General features: G+C 47.7%; 6 protein-coding genes across 6 annotated transcripts; 4 read left to right on the forward strand and 2 right to left on the reverse strand.

Annotated features, from left to right (window-relative positions):
* Positions 1-156: 156 nt before the first annotated feature.
* BKA55DRAFT_572734 (uncharacterized protein) lies at positions 157-1,482 on the forward strand. Its single transcript, XM_046193163.1, has 5 exons — positions 157-244; positions 407-506; positions 555-588; positions 645-956; positions 1,007-1,482. Exons 1-5 carry the CDS (start codon positions 235-237, stop codon positions 1,046-1,048), a joined length of 498 nt encoding a protein of 165 aa, XP_046048244.1. The 5' UTR covers positions 157-234; the 3' UTR covers positions 1,049-1,482.
* Positions 1,483-1,751: 269 nt separating this feature from the next.
* Positions 1,752-2,546, forward strand: BKA55DRAFT_703670 (uncharacterized protein). The gene is made up of 2 exons (XM_046200623.1): positions 1,752-1,793; positions 1,850-2,546. Exon 2 carries the CDS (start codon positions 1,962-1,964, stop codon positions 2,448-2,450), a length of 489 nt encoding a protein of 162 aa, XP_046048245.1. The 5' UTR covers positions 1,752-1,793; positions 1,850-1,961; the 3' UTR covers positions 2,451-2,546.
* Positions 2,547-3,969: 1,423 nt separating this feature from the next.
* On the reverse strand, positions 3,970-4,982 carry BKA55DRAFT_691789 (uncharacterized protein; the record flags this gene model as incomplete). The annotated part of the gene is made up of 2 exons (XM_046199673.1): positions 3,970-4,774; positions 4,831-4,982. The coding sequence occupies 2 exons, from the start codon at positions 4,980-4,982 to the stop codon at positions 3,970-3,972; spliced, it is 957 nt and encodes a 318-aa protein (XP_046048246.1).
* Positions 4,983-5,252: 270 nt separating this feature from the next.
* On the forward strand, positions 5,253-8,269 carry BKA55DRAFT_71746 (P-loop containing nucleoside triphosphate hydrolase protein). Its single transcript, XM_046200925.1, has 3 exons — positions 5,253-5,361; positions 5,419-7,909; positions 7,963-8,269. Exons 2-3 carry the CDS (start codon positions 5,504-5,506, stop codon positions 8,197-8,199), a joined length of 2,643 nt encoding a protein of 880 aa, XP_046048247.1. The 5' UTR covers positions 5,253-5,361; positions 5,419-5,503; the 3' UTR covers positions 8,200-8,269.
* A 24-nt stretch (positions 8,270-8,293) lies between these two features.
* Positions 8,294-9,147, reverse strand: BKA55DRAFT_617871 (uncharacterized protein). Its single transcript, XM_046196729.1, has 2 exons — positions 8,903-9,147; positions 8,294-8,855 (listed from the first exon to the last, which is right to left on the reverse strand). The coding sequence occupies exons 1-2, from the start codon at positions 9,008-9,010 to the stop codon at positions 8,340-8,342; spliced, it is 624 nt and encodes a 207-aa protein (XP_046048248.1). The 5' UTR covers positions 9,011-9,147; the 3' UTR covers positions 8,294-8,339.
* Positions 9,148-9,370: 223 nt separating this feature from the next.
* Positions 9,371-11,412, forward strand: BKA55DRAFT_703692 (kinase-like domain-containing protein; the record flags this gene model as incomplete). The annotated part of the gene is made up of 3 exons (XM_046200624.1): positions 9,371-10,464; positions 10,564-11,006; positions 11,077-11,412. 3 exons carry the CDS (start codon positions 9,371-9,373, stop codon positions 11,283-11,285), a joined length of 1,746 nt encoding a protein of 581 aa, XP_046048249.1. The 3' UTR covers positions 11,286-11,412.
* Between the last annotated feature and the right edge of the window lie 3,356 nt (positions 11,413-14,768).

Raw genomic sequence — 14,768 nt, forward strand, 5'->3', positions numbered from 1 at the left:
CCCCTGATTGAGGGGGATGTCTAAAGGCTCTGATTGGTCGAAAAGACGAAAGGTGGCGCGTTTTCAGCAAGAATACTCAATGGGGTGGGGCGCCTCGGATCAATATTGATCCGCCCAGGTTCGGCTGACGAACAACACCGGCGCGTAGGAGGCGTTCAAACCTCGAAAGACTGATAATTCCACCTTGCTAGGCACCGCCATATCCCCAAGCCGCGCAATTCACTTGTTTTCGCGATGCATTCAGGTAAGACTATGGCTCCTTAGTGTTATCTTTATCGAAATTTCCCAGATAATTTGGCATGAGACAAGATCCAGAGCGCGTCGCGTTCGTACTCCCAACCCTTTTCAACCGACCCAAAGCCAAGTCCTCCGCATCTGACCAAAGGGGTGAGCTAAACTTCTATAGCACTTCGAAAACGCAAAGTCTCGCGAGTGATAAGAGTTTCAGGCGCGACGAAATGTAGGATCGGCAAAAAATGGTTGGACGGCAAACGCAAGGAAACTCGGTAAGCTAATTTTCAGGCATGGTTTTGTTCGATGCTTACAGATCTTAGATACGTCACAAAGGAGATCAAAAAGCAATCAATTGTGATTATATTTCGTAAACATTCCGGCGGTGGCTCCTGTGGCTGATAACCCTTTAGAGTAACAAAACTTCTTATGCCAAGCATAAGCGGCCAGAAGCAGTCACCAACAAGGCAAGACATATATCGATAAAAGAAGAGACTCGAAGTAAACCACCTAAGCAAGTACAACAAGGCAAGTTGTCGGCAACAGCAAACAAGTTCAACCTCCCGGCCCTACCTTCGGGATCGTGGGAGGATAAGATCGAAAAAATTAGTCTCTGTGAGGGTAAGGTCGATAGCCGTGGGTGTCCGGTCGTTTACACAATTTGGAAGGACGAAAGAAAGGCCAAGTTTGACTGGCACACCATATGCAAGAAGTGCCCGAAGAAGGTTGCCCACTACATCATTAGTTTGTCAAATGTTATGCTAACATAGCCCAGTTGGGTCATTTTATGAACGACCTACTCGACGATTCTAGTTAGGAAAGAGGCCCGTTCCTGGATCGGTCATGCTTACAAAAACGCGTAACGGGGCCCGTCCCAGCGCGATGGTCCTTCTTCTTTTTCCTCTTTGCGTTTTCTTCATTTGCCTTGCCTTTACTTTTTGCTCGTTCTGTTATAATACCACGATAGCCTTGCGCCACGAGTGGAGTTCATATCGCTCTAGTTAGTTCCGTTTTTTGAATCAGTTTCTGTACGTCTGATTGCGAGTCCTGCTGCTCTGATTTTCATATGGGGTAAAGAAAGCATCATGCGGACGGACAAAGACTTTTCGTTATTTCATGAACTCCCAGCCCAGTTAGTGGATAGGATATTCTCTGGTACTTCACGAGACGACATTACCACGGGATGTAATAAGCCATATTACTATGTACAACCAAATTACAAGTCATATTACAAACTTGGCGAATATATACCACCGCATCAGAAAAGTTGCCTCTTCTATTGCCTGATCGACATTCTCAGCTGCACGGATTCAGTGTGGCAACTTCTTCACTCTTATAGGGTAAGCTATTTTTTAGCTATACAGTGCAGTATAACACGCTCGCTTATCTCGGACACTCGCTTGTCAACCACGTTAATCGACTTTCGAAAGTTAAATCTACTCCTGGTCAAAAAATCAACCTTCCACCCTGAAAAGCGGGATAAAATAAATCAATTGCACAACAATTGATTTTGGAGTGCAAGACTAGGTGGTAATGCTGTAGGTTTAGTGTCCAAACGTCATGTCAGCCCATCATGCAACATTTGATATGCGAGGCTAGTTTTGCTGACGGCATTCAGCAATGGGCCAGTTAGCAATCAGCGAAGCCTGAACTATGTACAGTGTGAAGGCCTCACCGATGCCAGAGAAATACTGGAAGAATGGAGTCCCGTCAATCAGTACCCATCTCTAATGGAAAAAGTCATTATGTTCCGTAATGACATGTTACTTGGAAGATTTCTTCGGTTTCAAGGCGCATTTGATGAATCGCTTATACATCTCCAGAGAGCATACGATTCACTAAGCCAGTGCAAGTGCCTTTCTTTTGATGGGGATCTTCGTGATCTCAGCTCTGATTATGCCAGCACTCTACGAGAGCTTGAGAAACCCTTGTCTGCCGAGAATCATCTCCGAACTGAAATTGCGCGGCGAGAGCAAAGAAACATCTCCTCAGGGTCCTCTGCTCTAAAGATTTGTCTAGCGGAAGCCTTATTTACCCAGGAACGCTTTTCGGAGGCGGAAGCGCTCTGCTTGGAAGTCAAATCCTACCCAGGGCTCTCGAGGATAGAGAAGTTACGCTTATACATTATACTGGCCAAGCAATATCACGTAAAGGATGAGAACAACACTGCATTTTCTCGTTGGAATGAGGCGCTGAAAGAAATTCCAAGTTTGAGTTGACCAATGGTCATACAACTCAGATAATTCTTTGTCTATTTGCGACACCTTATATCGCCTTGGCGAGATCCGGCTGATGTAGCATGGCTTGTCTGCCAGCTATGATGTCTGGCATTGAAGTCACCAGCAACGAGGCAACGTCATGGGACGGGCCATTGTAGCAGTATCTCCAGGGCGTCATGCTCGTCATTCTGACGATAGAAGTTGACTATCGTCACGCCATTGATCATCAGCCAGAGAATATCTCGAGTCTGAAAGGGCCTGATCTGATCAGCCAGGAGTTTTGGGTCTCGTCGGACATATGTCATGACTCTAGACCGAGTGTCGTTATTATCCCACATCTCGACAGGCGTGAAAGTATCGTATGCTGGATGGGTTTTGGTCAATGAACGGCTGTTTGTATGAGCCGTCCATGGCTCCTGCAAAAGGACAATGTCATATCGCTCGGATGCGGCCAGCGCTAGGGCGCAGTCGTGCGCCGGAGAATCTTTCCGACGTTGGCTTGGGAGATCCTCAGCGGCTTCCTATCGTCCTTTCTTGTTTGCAAGTATCTATTCCTGGTCATGAGGACGGGTGATGAGAACTATACGGCGCTTTCTCGGTGAACCTGGTCTAGGATGTTCGGGCTCCTCCTCCGCTTCGTAGGCCGCCTGAGGGCTTTGTGGCCACCATGATGCACGAGGGTGCTCCTGATATGCTGCTGGACTTGGACCACGAATGCTCGGCTGTTCGTGTGGTGCGATATCGTCGCTTTGTTGGGTTTCCAGCTGGGACCCTGGTTGTGGTTCTAGTTGCCATTGTCGATATGCCTCCGCGCCAACAGTCCGGACATGTCCTCGTTGCTCTTTGGTGAGTCGGCGGAGCACGCCGTTTCCAAAGAGCCCAGAGATGCGACGCAACGCTCTAGGATAAATACAGCTCGATGGCCACGGAGATTTGGAGGACACATATTACAAGATAGCAAGGACAGTCAATAGTTAATGGTGAACGACTGATAAAAATGAGTTCGTCCAGTAGAGTGCTTTCTATAATTTTAAAACGCGGTCACGAAACAGACACGATCAAGTATCAACTTGCAGGCAGGCGCCCGGGAGGTAGTATCGCTCGACACCACTGAGAAGATTTATCACGCATTTTTAATTAAAACCTCCCGTGGGGATCTCCAAAACACTGTCCCTTTTTCAGTGAAAGAGGAGCTCGCAGGGGTACGAGCCAATGAGATATGTAGAATTTCCTCTTTCACTGAAAATGGGACGGACAATAAGGATGTAGGATGTTGTTCTCCGAACAGCCAGTCATCCCAAGCCCCAACATTGCCATATGACATACACAAAGGTCATTGATCTCTATATCTATATCCACTAGTCACTAGTATCAAAGAAACCCATATACCAAAACAAGAATTCTTCCGCTTCCTGATTCAATATAAGGTGAGCTAATAGTGAAAGTAGTAGATATCGAGACACGTTCTAGTAAAGAAACATGTTACAGACTTGCTTGAACTAGCTACAGTATCTTGGACTTATGTCTTATGTGTAAAGTCTGTCCAGGCGTAGAACACCATTCGACGTTGTCGTTGATCCATCATTGGTGCCATTACACCAATAGTTCTAGAAGCACCCATCTTGAGAACCGCTTGCAGATATTCCTTGTCCAATCTCCCCATAGCTCGCAGGAGCCGAGCAAATGGATGTGATGTACCATGGAACCAGCTCACCAATCTTTCGACCTCAATAAGAAAATCCAACAAGAACGAGTACCGGTATTGTGGCCAGAGAAAATCAAGCTTGAAAAGCCTATGGCAAATACGCCAGAATCTGGTTATCATTGTATGTTGACAAGTCTGTTGAAAGTCTTTTGATTGAGAGTCGGGAAGTCCAATGAGGAACTTCAACTCCAGATGGGCCTTTCGAATGGTATTGACGAACTTTTTGTAACACTCGCCTCTGAAATATCCTTCCGCAGCTTGATACAAGTCGGCAACACTCTGCCAAGAAAGACTGTAGTCTTTATTGTACTTCGGGTGTATCAGATCCCGGGCCTTTAGCTGTGTAGTCGTAGCAAGAGGCTCTGGAAACGAATGGCTGACAAAGACGTCAATAGAGTGCAGAACAAATTCTTGTAATCGAAAAGCTGTCGGTAAGACGGGGTTTTTGGTCATGGGGCTTGAAGTTCGGGAGATTTGATCAATGCATCTCTCCCCTCGGAAAGCGATGCCTTTACGTGCCCTGGGAGGGTGTACCAAAGACTTTGCAAACGCTCCATCTTGACGCCTCTTGTAGGTTAACAACCCCCACCTTTTGAGATGAGTCCTGCATGTCTTTTCCCTATAAATCCGTTTTAGCTCAGGGTTTGTGGTAATTGTAATGGAGCGAGTACCTACGTAGAAATAATGCTGTACTCTTGCCGAAGGATGGACTTCAAGTGCTTCAAATCTGACGCTCGATTGAGCCAGGCATGCGTGATCGCAGGCCTCAATTGTTCCCACGAATCATCGCTCGACGCTGCAGTGTATGTGACCAAACTGGCAGACATGATGAGCGTTGGGACCTTGGTGAAACTCTTGACAAATTCAAAATAGACGAGGTAAGGTAGCGAGAAAGAAGACATGAAGATCTGCCTCCCACTGCGAACACGTGTCGTCTACCGACAGGTCCGATATCAGAAAGCTTTTCATTGGTTACACGAAATGCCCTCGCATAAGGCTCTGCATTGATAGGCCCTGGGGCGACATGGTCACAAACTAGGCTCATGCAGCCCGAGAATCTAGAGCAATGGTTGTGTCGTGATTGGATGAAATCGAAATGCCCTCGCATACATAATGTACCAACTAGGCTCAAAACTTGGTATTGATGCGAGACGCACATAAGTTGTATATCCGGTGAAGCCTCGTCGCTTCCGTCTTCGACGTGAGGTCAATCTCTGCTCCAAATGAACATAAATAGAGCCCATTACTCACCTCTCAGGCCAGATGATTTTAGTACATCGTTTCATCAAACAGAGCACAAATTTCATCTCGAAGCAGTGCCGCAAATCTAGCAACCAACTAGAACACCATGTCCAACACTCCAATTGCTTCATCGCCTCCCTTGAATGGGCTTTTGGACGCCTATGCAGAAGTCTTCGATGCTGTTGACAGTCTTCAAGAGGCTGGCCTCAAAAGGGAACTCATACCTAAGCTTGTCGTGGTAGGAGATCAGAGCAGTGGCAAAAGCTCTGTTCTCGAAGCTATCTGCAAGATCCCCTTCCCTGTGCACGAAGATCTTTGCACCAGGTTTCCAATTGAGCTGGTTCAACGCAAGTCTCTCATAGAGTCGATCACTATCACTATTAGCGTTGTTGAGAGAGGTCTCAATGAGGACACCCTGACCCGGTTCAAAAAGGAGCTTGCTCCGGGGGATTCAGAGGGACTGACAACCTCCATTCAAGAGGCCTCCGCACTCATTCTTGGCCCCTCGGCCACGGCTGCATCTCATCGCCATTTCAGTATGAATATACTGAGGATCACTATACTAGGCCCTGAAAAATATCCTCTCACATTGGTGGACTTGCCAGGGTTCTTCCAGTCCTCAACTGACAGTCAGAACGAGAAAGACAGGCATGTCGTTGAAGAAATAGTAGCTCCCTATTTGAGGGAGCCACGCAACGGCCTGCTCCTCATTATGCGGGCTTCCACGACGTGGGCGACCCAGACAGCCCCTTCGCAGGTAGCGTGTCCTGACGTTGATCCCGACGGGGAAAGAACGCTCGGAATCTTCACTCATCTCGATAACATAAACTCCTCTCGCCTGGTAATGGACCGGTTCAGCGGTCAAACGAAGTGGAACCCCAGGTATGGCTGGCATGGACTTAAAAACCTGTCAGACGAGGAGCGACAGAGGGGTCATGATCGAGATGAAATCGAAAAAGTCTTCTTCAAGAAAAACTGGCCCAAGATTGAGAGTTCTTGTAAAGGAATTGTTAATCTACGTCCTCGACTGAGCGAGATCTTGGCGAAACAAATCAGACTACATCTTGGAGACTTAATCAGTGAGGTGAAGGCAGAGATCAAAAACCTCAATATCAAGATTGATAGATTGGGGAAGAAGAGGACAACTGAACAGGAGCAGCGCAACTATCTGTCGAAAATGGCTGGAGACTTCCAGGAACTATGCACTGACGCCGTGTCTGGTCGCTACGGAGAGGGGACGGCATCGAGGCAGTTGCAAGATTTTTTCTATGACCCTGAAGACCCGGAGCAGAGAAGTCAGGACAAGCGACTGCAAGCCATGGCCCGAGCTTTGGGCCAACTCTTCGTTTCAGTAATGATAGAAAGGGGAAAGAAGACCGAACTTCATGAGTCTGAGCCAGCCAAGAAAGCGGACTTGTCTAGAGACTTTCTCGATCGGCTATCGGAAATTGAGGCTGAGGCTCCTGCTCAAGACTTGGAGCATATCGACGATACCCGGGTTTCTGGCAGAAGCGAACGGAAGGCAAGTCGGTCATCAATTGATGGACCCCACAACAGCAGCCGCAGCTACCCAGAGAGTCAAAAGACCCGGTACTCTGAAACTGAGGTCCCACCTTTCCATAAGAATGAGGGAGCAGTCGAAGAAGACGATAATGATGAACGTTGTGGGGGCCATAGCACAGAAGCCCATAGTCGTCGAGGCGACTCGCGTAACTTTCTTCCGAATAGAAGGCCAAGAAAAACCGAAGAATATTTAGACCACGGGTCCACTTTTTCGGCGCCCCCATTCCTACGCGAAGAAATCCTCAATGAGTACAACGCATTCGAGTCCCCCATCAAAACGAGTTTCAATGGCTACGAAACCCAGGTCCTAGCTGAAGCGGTCCGATGGAGAGGGACTGAAAGCTTGGATGATGTCAATCCTGCCATGGTATCCCACTTATATCGCGACCAAACATCACGCTGGCGATCCATCGCTCATCGACATCTGGAATTTGTATGGGATTCAGTAACTCGATTCGTCCATCTTGCACTGAAACATTGCGTTGACTCATCGCTGTTACTGTCCCTTGAAGACTTTATCATTAACGACCGCCTTGACAAGCTCCGTCTCAGCGCCGAGGCAAAGCTTGAGGAGCTTCTTTCTTGTCATGAGGGTACGAACCCAGCTTTCCATGACTTTCTCAGGGAGTTCCAAGATGAATCGCTGGAGTTCAGCAACAGAATTGCCCCAAACAGCTTCTACGCGAAGAAGACTATCCTAAAACGGGTCGAAGACACTCTCTCACCCGAGGTGTTTAAAAAAATCTTGGAAACGGCTTGTCAAACCTTTAACGGGAAAATAAAACCCAAGAATGCATTTGCCGATTTTGTTCTGTGCCAGGTTAAAGAGGCTGTTACAGGTCAAATTTTCAAAGGCAATACGCAAACTGACTCATCATTGAGATACATGCAAGACAAAGAACGAGGTGCAGTGCGCCGCAATATCCTGATGATCGAAAGGTACTACAAGGTAAGTCTGGGCTTAGTATAATTCTCATATAACAGCAACTTACCATTTCATAGCTGTCTTTAATCTCTTTTATCTCTTATGTCAACGCTTTGGTAATACATAACGGTCTTCTTGACAGAGTGCCTTACGAGATCTTTAGTCACAACATTGTGTCAGAACAGACGGCAAAAACGATCGCTGATATTGCAGGAGAAAAGAAGAAGGACGCAAGGAAGCGTTTGGATTGCGAGAATAAGTTGGGAATTCTGAAGGAGGCGTTATATACCCTCGAGGGCTTTCGTAACGACTAAGCATGCTGGTATGGAAGGGAATTCCATTGGTACCTCGAGACCCTACACCTGTTCCTTCTCTATTTTTGGCAATTAATAAGGGGGTATGAGCACAGACCTCGTGCAACGCAAGATCGATGCCAAAGGTGGATCGATCGCCTTTATCGATGTCTCCTTGTTGCATCTCTCTTTCTCTTCCGCGTCGGCTCCACCAATTCAATGTCGTCCCTCTTCCTTTTCTTTATCTGTCCAGTCGTATCATCGTCCGTTCCTTCAGGCGAAGGGAGCGGAACGTCTCTCTTCCTCTTCTCCCTTGCCTCTAACATGCGCTTTCGGCAGGCCGCAGAGATTAATTCGTTTTGTATACCGCACCTCTCATTCTCTTCCTCATCTGTTTCCGTGTCATCACCCAAGGCTAATAATAGGTCATCGTGTATCTTGGTGACTCTATTCGCAGCGTCCTTGGCAAGATCTCTCGGCGTCTTGGATATCGGCCACTGGTCGGCAAACTCTGCACCGTAGAGGCCTATTCGGATATTTTGACGCATTTGAAGAAGTTTGAGTTTGTTTGTGAGGCTTTGGATGAAGACTGTGTTGGGAGTGCTGGTATGGAAAGCAGGTGTTGGTGGCGGAGGGATGAGGTGAGCACCCTGTGTCGCCACAGGACATGGAAGTTCCTGTCCATAATCAGTATATACCGCTAGAAAATAATCAAGAGACGCACGCCTTGGTTGTTCTCGATCTGTATCGCAAGAGTATGTCTCCAAGTATGACTGATGGATATCTCATTATCTGGTTTGTTGCTTGGCGGCGTTGGCTTAGGAGATCTCATGGCGGTCGCGTTTCGGTTCGAAAAGGTGCAGAAGATGGAGGATGATATATCATAGCTCTAGAAACAGATGCGCATCCAGGGAGGGTGGGTGCGGATAATGTGATAAGAGTTTGTTAATTGACTTGTTGATGCTGAAGGGAAATTCATGAGGTCAACATTCACGAGGGAACGTGCTGACTTGTCGCGAATTCACGTGACAGACGGAGCAACATTCGTCCGTTGGTCAATCAGCTCCCATTGGTCCACTGTAGTCTAAGCCTATTTCGGCAAGGACAATTCAATTCTTAACTTAGCAATTCTGTCTCCACCTCCATCCTCAATTATTCACGATGCTAAAGATTGCCATGACTGTAAAACTAAATGTCAACACCAGACAGCACCGCTACAGAATGGGATCCTCTCGGCCCAAACTCGCCATTAGCGGAAGCGCTTCTCATCCTTCGCCCTAAAAATGCCGCTGCAAAATTCGCCTTCTCAAACGTCGTTGACTTTCTGCAAGAACAAGACTACAATGCAGATAACACCGCACGCTCTCATTACGCAAAATACATCTGGTACTCTGACGAGCTTACCACCGACCCAGCGGTGACTCATCTTGTCCATTCAAATGCCTATGCATCATCATCTTCACCTTCGTCGTCATCGAAAGAGCGCATGCCGAGTCCGGTTCCCATCTGGACGGGATTCTACTTCATTGATCCAAAAGTCAAACCTTTACTTCCTAGTCGAGGATGGGCTGTTGGAAGGTTGAGCTCGAAAAGCCTCACTCTTGAGAAGCCAGTAGTTGACTTGTTACTCACCACATCACGACGGAATCGTGTAGCCAGAAGACATGCATGCTTGACATTTGCCCAAGAAACAAGGATGGCTTGTGTCAAGGTCGAGCCAAGGGCTGCCGCAACAGTCAACAACTACACCATCCCATCGTCCCACGGAGGAAACACGGCTGTTTGCGCCAAGGCTGAAAACTCCATCGCGTTCGAGGACTTGAGCTATACACTAGAGTACACAAACTACTGTCGCACGACCGAAGGCCGTCAGACACTGGAGGTTTTTCTGGCAGATATCTACGGCGATGATCAACCCACTGAGGATGCACTATCAGCGACGCCAACGCCCAACGTGACCACTCAGACAATAGGCAGCTACACCATTACAGGAGCCAATCTGATCGGAATGGGCACATATGGTCGGGTCAAGCCAGCGACGGGACCACAAGGGAATATCGTTGTTATTAAGAGTATGGTACCAACCCGCGGCAACCTGGAGTTTGTTCGATCTAAGGTGAATATGGTCCAATCACTTTCCAGAATGCTGGAGAGAGAGCATCAGAAGAATGTGTTGACATGTATCGCTGTGATGCACATGGAAGGCAAAGTTGATGAGTTTCACTTAGTCCTTGAACCTTTTGTTGAGAATACTCTGATGGTTTTGCCGAAACAGAGCCAAACACAGTAAGATCGACCCTGCTGCAAGGGCACAGACTAGGCACTAACACTTGAGAGCTGGACGAAATTGGAAATTATACTCCGCGATTGTCTCTAAGGCCTCAGTTTTCTTCACGCCCATAACTTTGTTCATACAGACATCAAACCACCTAATATCGGCCTCAAAAACCTCACCCGTTCCCTCGTGAGCGAAACAGCCTCCTGCCCCCCTCCAGCACGTCGCCTGACAGCCGTTATCCTCGACATCGACTCCCTCATTCCTATCCCTGCGAACGGAACAACAATACCTGCTCAGCCCGGCACCAACGGGACGATCGGTTTCCACTCGCCCGAGCAGGAAAGGACAGAGTTTGACGGCACAGCTGATATTTGGGCATTGGGAATTTGTATGTATAGAGCTGTATTTGGGGAGTTGCCGTGGCGGTTTGGGGCACTTGGCAACCCATGGAATAACATAAGGGATGGGAGAGGAATCGAGAAAATATCTTTCCATGAGAAGTATAGTGTTGCGGTGAGAAAGGTCGGGGAGAAGAGGTGCGATGAGATGGGTAAGTCTTTTCTCTTGCGGCATATTAGTTGAGTTCACTGGGATGCTAAGACAAACACTGACTATTGTAGCTGCACTATTGGACTTTATTATTGCCTCATTCCGTTTTTCGGAAGCGGCTATAGAAAGCCAGAAACAGCCACGACCGAGTAGCGCAGAGTGTCTCAGAGCTCTTATTGGAAAGTCCGAGTTTCTCAAGATGAGAGCCAAATGGGAAGAAGAGACAGGTGAGCCGCCAGAGCCAGCACAAGTCGGTTTAAAGCGGCCAGCGGGACAGTAAACCGTCAGGGTTTAGGGTGCAGAAATTCCATAATTAGATGCAGGGTAGTTCTTCATTTCTGAGATAAATATGCTTGTATTGTTTGCTCAAGGCCAAGTGGGCATAAAATGCAGTGAATTGCAACGAGTTACTTTACCGAAATAGCTACGAGAAGTGGCATTATCTGAGTGATTTGATACATCTAAATTCACGAGTTCTCGCTACTGTTATCGACGCTTGATGCGCCAAACGATGCGGGGCATTATTTACTACGGCGAAAACTTTGTTGCATCGTCGGCCGACCGCTGCAGCCTATCTGGAGCCCGTTTCATATGTTTTCATCCGATGATGAATTGCTTTTGTCCTCAAGCAGCTGCAGTGCACCACATCTAGCACGAAACATCAATACCGAGCGGTGGATCACACGCATGAACGTACATGTTTGCATCATTCCAAACTCCATCGAGCTGTTACTCCTTCTAGGGCGCCATATCATACACGATTGCATTTCTCCTCTTGGTAAAACAAGGATCCATCCAATGATCAGATAGAGTGCACCATCAAGGAATTCTAGCTCTTCTAGTCCAGGTTTATTTCAAATTTCCTCATCCCGCAATAATGGCCCATTCGATCTCCTCATGCTGAGGTCACTGAAAAGGTTGCCCAAGATGTGCATCCACACTGTTAATCAGTAGCTCCGACGCTTCTCGGCCTCAGGCCTCACTAACCTTTTGTCATGGTCAAGGATCTTCATTGGCGATGCGTTCTAGGATGAGTACTTGCAGGGCTAGTCAAGGGTAGGCGAAGTACTCTCGGCCGACACCTACCCCCACCCTAGGCGAGCAATCTCAACCGCAATCGTCTCAACCCTACGGAACCATGCCTCTTTCCCGTTTCAGATGCCACGTTTTGGCGAGGCTGAGGCTGGCGTGGTCTCTGCTTGTAGACCTCGTCTAAATTGAATACCGGCCGCTCCAAGCCTCGCTAGGGTTAAACAAATTGGATTTTTTAGTGGCGCCGGCAAACGGCCCGGACCCGCCTTTGGTTGCGTATAATCAATCATCAATTCAAACATTATATTTCCACCAGCGTTGCCTCGGATGGGCAGCTGGCTGTGGGTCGAAATGACTAGGCCCTGGCAAGAGGAACGAGTGCGTGTTCTGCTGAACAGAAACCAAGTAGTTGCGCTCAACGGTCGAGGCAAGGAATGGCTCTGCTGGCGCTGCCGCGTAAAACCAGTCTCCGGTGCTGTAATTGGACTGCACGATTGCAAAAGCGGCCGTCGCGTATGCGTGCTCACTTTTCCTCGACTGAAAGTGCCATTCGATCTGTTGTTCTTTTCTCGTACGTGGTTTTTCAAGCTTAAAATAGCATCCGATTTGCAACCTTTTTTATTGTTTCATTACTCCTCGCCAATGATCATGAGCCGCTATTGCTATGCTTACCGATCTAATTGTAAATCGACTACCTCCTTTTCTTCTTCTTTCTTTTAGCCACCTATTATCAAAGGCTAAAGTTGAGACTTTTGATGGTGAGATCTGTACAGATTTGCCACGATGAATATTTATCGCATTCTCTCGGTTGTTCTCTATCTTATCCTACCTTATCTTATCATGTCTTATCATCTACCCCAAGCACTGTACCATGCAGTACCCACCTGCCGGTCATACCCACCTATCGGTCAGCGAAAAAAAGAATTCCCCATACAAAATGTCTAACTTCACTTGCACAGTGCTTGGCCAGAATTGAAGTTATTTACATGGAACAGATTGTGTCTTACTGAGAGTTTCATGCTGTTTCATATTGGAATGTTCATTTGTATTTTACACAAGCAGTTTGGTCGCATGGCACTAATGTAAAATTTCTCAAAATGTCTCCTCCATCACCCAGCCTCCCCAAAATTTCATCAAACTTTTATCTATAGCAGCTTCCTTTAATCGCCTTGAAAATGCCTCAACAGTCTTATACAGAGAATGATGTCATTGAAGCTATACTGGATGTTACAGATAATGACCTCTCGCAGCACCAGGCCGCCCAGAAGCATGGAATGCCCCAAACCACTCTGTCTGACCGATTAAGAGGCCTACCGTCAAAGTCCGAGGTCACCCAACCTGCCCAGTTGTTATACAAATCCCAAGAGGCTAGATTAGTTACATGGATACTTCGACAAGAGGCCTTGGGCTATGCTCCTTCCCACAGTCAAGTTCGCGCCACGGTAGCTGCCCTGTTGAGACAGCAGGGCCGGGAAAGGCCTATCGGTGTACACTGGCTAGCCAGGTTTATTAAACGCCATCCAGAGATCGATACGAAGGTGGGAAAACGCCAGGAAGCTTCAAGGTTCAATTCTTTTACCCCAATGGCCGTCAATTGGTACTTTGATATCCGGGAGAGCGAATATGGCTGGATCAAGCCTGAGAACACGGTTAATGTTGACGAGGGCGGTATCATGGCTGGATTTGGTGAGTACTGACAACTTCTGATACAAGACTTACCAATAAATTGCAAATCTAGGTTTGGATTCCTTGGTAATTGGCAGTAGCGATCCCAGGAGGAAGGCCTTCCTCAAAGGCTCGCAGTCCCGCACTTGGACTAGTTTTATCGAAGCCGTCACTGCAGATGGCCGTCTTCTAAAGCCGGGAATTATCTTCAAGGGCAAAGAACTTCAGAAGCAGTGGTTTATTGATGAGTTTAACAAGATCGCCGACTGGTATTATATCACGTCCGATAACGGCTGGACAGACAACCATATTGCGGTCGAGTGGCTCAAAGAGGTTTATCTGCCCCAAACCCAGCCAGCAGATGAGTCTGATGCAAGGCTCATCATATTAGATGGCCATGGGAGCCATGTATCTGTAGGTATCTACCTGTTCTCGATCAGAAATACCGCTGACTGAAATTCCAGGATGAGTGGATGGCCACGTGTTTTTTAAACAACGTATATTGCTGTTACCTGCCTGCACATTGCTCTCATGGCCTACAGCCACTGGATAATGGTGTTTTCAACGCATCCAAGGCTGCATATCGAAAAGAACTCCAAAAACTGGCAAGCCTGACGGATTCTGCGCCCGTGAACAAGGTCAACTTCATCAAGGCTTATGCCAAAGCCAGGGAAGAGGGTATGGCGAAGAAAAACATCCTTTCAGGCTGGAGAGTAACTGGGAACTGGCCGATTTCACGACGGAAAGCGCTCATACATGCCGAAATTCAACCAGACAAGAAGGAAACGACGCCTGGATCAGACGGCCACAGAGACGGGCAAGTCGACTCTGATAATACGCCAAAGACCAGCCGTCACATCAGAGACCTGGGGAAGGACAAGAGCCCCTCTACCAGAAGGCGGCATTCTGTGATATCAAAAGGGTTTGAAGCCCAAGAGTCCAAGATCGCCTCTTTGAGCACCAGAATAGCCAGCCTGGAGGAGGAAGTTGGCCGGTTGAGCAGAGGCAAGAAGAGAAAGGCGATACCGAACCCCAATGAGAAATTTATCACGCTGGCAGAGGCTCT

Source organism: Fusarium redolens (assembly GCF_020744475.1).
Source record: "Fusarium redolens strain MPI-CAGE-AT-0023 chromosome Unknown BKA55scaffold_10, whole genome shotgun sequence".
Lineage (NCBI taxonomy): Eukaryota > Fungi > Ascomycota > Sordariomycetes > Hypocreales > Nectriaceae > Fusarium > Fusarium redolens.